The sequence below is a fragment of the Montipora capricornis genome, chromosome 1 (genome assembly GCF_036669925.1).
Source record: "Montipora capricornis isolate CH-2021 chromosome 1, ASM3666992v2, whole genome shotgun sequence".
Classification (NCBI taxonomy): Eukaryota; Metazoa; Cnidaria; class Anthozoa; order Scleractinia; family Acroporidae; genus Montipora; species Montipora capricornis.
In genome coordinates this window covers 9630470-9635860 of record NC_090883.1, presented here as the reverse complement: position 1 = coordinate 9635860, position 5391 = coordinate 9630470, and the positions used below count along the sequence as shown (strand labels likewise).

General features: G+C 40.1%; 1 protein-coding gene across 1 annotated transcript; it reads left to right on the top strand.

Annotated features, from left to right (window-relative positions):
* The first annotated feature begins 1816 nt into the window (after nucleotides 1–1816).
* On the top strand, nucleotides 1817–2722 carry LOC138056997 (uncharacterized). Its single transcript, XM_068903007.1, has one exon. It carries the CDS (start codon nucleotides 1961–1963, stop codon nucleotides 2720–2722), a length of 762 nt encoding a protein of 253 aa, XP_068759108.1. The 5' UTR covers nucleotides 1817–1960.
* Nucleotides 2723–5391: the final 2669 nt, after the last annotated feature.

The following is a 5391-nucleotide window of genomic DNA, read 5'->3' as shown; positions in this document are numbered from 1 at the left end:
TCCTTTTCGTTGATCTTTGATTGTTTAATAGCGAGCTTAATACTCCGTATAAATAACTGAGAAGCACAGTTGTCTGAGTATCTTCTTGTGTACTATTAGGAAAATGTTTTGTTTTTGCGACCTTTTCATCGATTTTGGGCCAATGGACCGGGTCGCATTACAGATCAATTTTCAATTTGACTGTTTTTAAAACGCCTACAAAAATCAAATTGCAATCTTGACCGGAAATAAAATTGATAAAATTTACGATCCCACCAGAGCACACGGTTTTTTTTCCCGATTTTGAAGTTTTTTGAAAAGCACAAATAAGGGGTCGCATTAGAAAAAACGCGTGTTGACTGCTTTTAATCCCCAGGGTAAACAATTTTCGGCAAAATTGGGCGTATGGCAACCCGGCCCAAGGGAAAGAAATAATTTTTTTTCCGAACAGAAAACGTAAGCTGTTTGAACAGGTCCATTTTTTTGGGCAGCTAACTGTGTTTGTTTGAAGGATGAATTCAAATGTTTACTATGTTGCTTTACTAAACTGTAATTGCAATGGCTTTTTACATCTCAAATTTTTCAAAGCTGATAGAGAATTGACTTTTACAATAAAAAACACCGCAATAGATCAAAAGCGGGGAAGAAAAACACGAAAAACTCTTCTTTTAAAACCGAACAAAAAATAAACTCTATATTGTTTATGATAAAGCCATATAAAAGAAGAGCTTACTGAATTGCTCCACTAAATGAGCGCAAGTGAAAAAACGAGTCGTAAATGTGAACGGTTTGTTTAAAATAGAGTCGTTCCCTCAATTAGAACTATTGTTATGGTCGGCAAACTTACCGCTCCTTTTTCTCACCTGTTGTCCAAAGTGCGCGTCCAAACAGATGCGGTATAAAAGAATACTTTCATTTAATGATGACTATACAAATTACAATTTCAATTACCTTTTTCGTTGGTCTGTGATTGTTTAATAATGAGCTTAATACTGCGTATAAATAACTGAGAAGCACACTTGTTTGTGTATCTTGTAGTGTACTATCAGCTGAACTATTCAGAAGTGTTTCAACATGGCTTATCGCAATCTCACAAAAGTTCCCAAATTGTGCCTGGTCTATTTTAGTATTGACAAAACGACATGTATTGTCGAGACCAAAAAGATTAGGAGAAAAGAAAGTGGAGAGGTGTTTTCAGACGTCGGGCCTGAAAGCGGTGCTAAAGTACCACTTAGAAGTAATGGCAAATTCCTGGATGCGATGGTGATTGCATCACATGGTGAGTTCTTTATTCTGATGTTTGCTTGTGTTAATGGTTAATTGAGTTCTCATTTTCTTTGTAACATGGGTTTATCTGGTTGTTTCCTTTGCAGATATAGTCCGGGAGCATATGTCATTAAAAAAAGTCCCGTGGGAATTTTGTGAAGCAAGCAAGCCACTAGTCTAAATATCTTAATTGGACCCTAAATAATGCAAAAATATTTGGTGGCACTTTTGTAACTTTCACCGTGGTGAATTATAAGGGGTTTTAAAAACAGCTTAAATTTGTCACCACGGAAACGAGGCTACATAAGTTAATTCCTTTTATCTTTCAAACGTGAATGAAATCACACAAAACTAGCTATGATGATATTTATTGATGTATTAGACACTTCTTCGTGTTCTCTTTGTGGTATGAGGAGTCACGTGACGAGTAACCATGGAAACGTTTCTTTCTGTGTTCCTCCTTATCATAATTACCTAAGAATGCAAATATTTACTAGAATGCTAGCTGAAGATTTACTAATGCCAATATATAATTGCTTTGTTTGCTAACAATAGTTTATCAACTACATAGTTGGTATTTATCACTTGAAAGCATTGCCAGGGAGAGCCTGGGAAAATCATGCAGTATGTGTGGTCACCAGTAACTTTCACTAAAATAAAGGTCCGCCATCTTTACTTACAGACTATGTAGTTCAATCATAATATAGCGTCTGTAATGGCTAAACAGAACGTTGATATCAATTTTAAACTTTGTTTAGTTTGTCAATGTGTTAAGGATGAAGATTTAGTGGAAAATCCTACTTCTTATGACAAATTAGTGGCTGCTGTTAAAGAAAGAGCGTCTTATGGTGAGTCAAGATTTTCGGAGATTTGGTCTTCTCTGAAAGTGTTTTCAGTTAAGGAGCTTGAGGTTAAACAAGGGACATGGCACAGAAAGTGCTATCAAGATGCTACACAATCTGGAATGCTAAAGAGGGCAAAAGAAAGATATGAGAGAGTACTGTCTGGACCAAATGAGTCAAGACAAAAGACCAGAAATTTGCAAGAAGCAGAACCTATCAGCCAACTCACTCGATCAAAGACAACCCCTTACAACAAAGCAGTGTGTTTCTTCTGTGATGGTGAAGGTTGTAATCGGGAAAAGCTGAGGGAAGATAGAACCATGGATGCAGGAGCGTCACTATGTGAAGCTATTGAGCTGAGTAGAAATGACAAACTCCGTGTCAAATTCTCAACTGCAATCAATGCAAGCGATGCTCATGCAATTGATATAAATCACAAAAATTGCTGGACTAAAAATGTCTCAAATGTACTCCGCAAGCCTTTGGCATCACGTTCATCAAGTTCCGTTTTGGCAGGTGAGATAGCAGCTAAAATTGAGTTTTTAACAACGGAAATCATGTTAAGGAATGGAAATGTTCTTCATATTTCAGAACTGGACACCACATTTTACAGTATTGCAAAGAAAACGGTGTAGCAGATAAGGCGTGTAGCCGTAAAGTAATGAAGCAGCTGTTACAGGACGAAATTCCTGGTATCGAGTTTCACAAGCCAAAGAGAGTCAATGAATCAGAGATGGTAACCATTAAAGAAACACGAGATTTTGCCGTACAGCTTTCCGAGGAAACCAGAGATATCGGAGATGATATTAAGACCTTATACGATGCTGCACTACTTTTGAGGAAGGCTATCAATAACTGCAGAAAGTGGATGTTTGATGGGTCTTTGGAAAGTCTTTCAAAAGACAATTTTCCAGAAGAGTTGTATTGCTTTTTTAGATGGGTAATTAATGGTCCAAAGACAACACTCAGTGCAGAGGAGAAATGCCAAGAGGTCCACAAACGTGTTATGAGCTTAGTCCAGAGTACTGTTTCAATGTGCTTGACCGAACGCCAAAGCGGGAATAAAAAATCCGATGTGATAAAGACAAGCCGTGAAATGCCGCAGCAGCTGGCAGTGGGTCTCGCAATCCACCAATCAATACGAAGTAAAGGGTTAGTTAACATGCTGCATGGTTTCGGAATGTCGATAGAATACAACAGACTTCTTAGAGTTGAGTCTCAGATAGAAGCCAGTGTGCTGAAACGCATGGAACAAAACAATGGATTGTTTTTACCGGCAAACATCTTGGAAGGCAGACACGTTTTCTTTGCCACTGATAATGTTGACTTTGCCGAAGATACCTATGACGGGCGACGCACATTGCACGGCACAGCTATGGCGATCTACCAAAAGTGTGACAAAAATGACGAGAATCCTGAATTAAGGTAATGCGTCGTTAATGTGAGTGCAAACACTTTTCATGATAAAATCAAGATTTCATTTTGGGAACAAGTTTACTGACGTTCAAAGAACTACAGCATGAGAAATTGTGATACTACGCAGAAAATTCTTATTTTTCCGTATTATATTGCTAATAAAAATAAAGTAGAAAATGAATATTCCTTTGTTTACTCTCGGTAGTGTTTATAGCCAAAGGTTAGTGGGGCTGAGCAAAAAACTGAAACAAATAATTCAAATTGAACTTAACATTGTTAAGAATCCCAAGTACAAAACAAACCCAGGCGGTAGTCAGAGCGGGATTTGAACCCGAGATCTCCCGATTTCAAGTTTGGCGCCCTAACCAATCAGCCATCCTGCCTACTACTCAGTTTTGCAGTCCATTATCGTTGTTGTCTGTGTTGTTATCATTATTCTTGATTCCGTGCTGTTTTCAATAATAGATTGGATCCTGACCAAACAGACTTGAGACGATCTGTAAAGGACCTCCCACCGTCATTAACGGCCTTACTGTAGTGCCTAAAACCTCCCTCCAAGCCTGCAGTTCCACTACATCCAGCTTTCGGCCTATTTTCTGAGGAAGAAATCCCAATCACGTTGAGTTTAGACGATTATGCCTGGTTGCTAGCAAGGAATCTGACCAGAGAGATGGCAGCGATGAAGTACAAGAAAGTGAAGTCCTCCAGAACGCAGTTCCTGTATGGTCTGGTTACAACTCAATTGTCGTCAATGATGCTCTGCCTGTTACAAGAGTGGGTGCACCTCCCCTGATTGCAGCCCCTGCACATGAGTGGAGCACGCTGCTCACAGTACTTAAGCAAGCTCAGGGAATTAATGTGAAGGTGGTGGGAGTCGACAGAAAGACTGTCGTATCACTTGACATGGGCCTTTATCTTGCAGCCAAGAAACTTCAAATGGCTCATGATGATCTTAAACACATCATTCTTCGCCCAGGGGAGATGCATATTTTAATGACACAGCTGAGAACCATTGGTGCATCCATTGAGAACAGTGGCATCGACATGGCATGGATAGAATCAGATCTATATGGTCCCAATACTGTGAAGCAGATCCAAGAGGGAAACCACGTGAAGAGAGGTGAAGCGACGCACTTGGTCACGTTACAAGCCTTTTTCATTCTATACCAGGAAGCGTTTCTTCAGCACGTACCAGAGTCATCCAAGAGCCGACTAAAATCGCTCGCAAAAGATCTTTGTGATGCATGCTCCAGTTCTGAGGGGGTTCAAGTGGCGGAGGCCCACCAGCGAATAGTAAATGCTGTAGAATCCATGGAAATAATGAAGAAAATGAAAGAGTTTGACGAAAGCCATGAAAACAGCCCCATGTTTAAGGTTTTCCGACAGTACATGGGCATGGTGTTGGAAATGCTAGTGTTTATCAGAGCAGTTCGTACAGCTAACTGGGAACTCCACCTTGAAGCTCTCGAGATATTTACCAAGTATTTCTTTGCCCATGACCGTTTGAATTATGCGCGAATGATTCCTCTCTACCTAGCCGAGATGAAAGCACTGTCAAACACAGACCCTGAGATCTATGCAGAATTCAAGAATGGGAACTGGGTAGTGAATAAAAATCCTTGCGTACCGTTCTGCGCGATTGGTCCTGACAATGCCTTGGAACACTTAAACCGGTCTATGAAAGTAACTGGAGGCTTGGTTGGCATAACCCTTAACCCTGCACGTGCGAAGTTTTTCCTCATTGCACCAGAGTTGGCAAGATTAGCAAATCAAGCCAAAGACATGGCAGGTGTAACACATGAGACTCGTGGAAAGCACCATAATCTTACAGCTGCTGTGGTATCCCGAGAGGAGAAAAACATCACCAAGCTGTCAAACACAATTAGAG

What these genes read in the sequence shown, in the direction of transcription:
- LOC138056997 (XM_068903007.1), top strand. Translation starts at nt 1,961, where the DNA reads ATGGCTAAACAGAACGTTGATATCAATTTTAAACTTTGTTTAGTTTGT.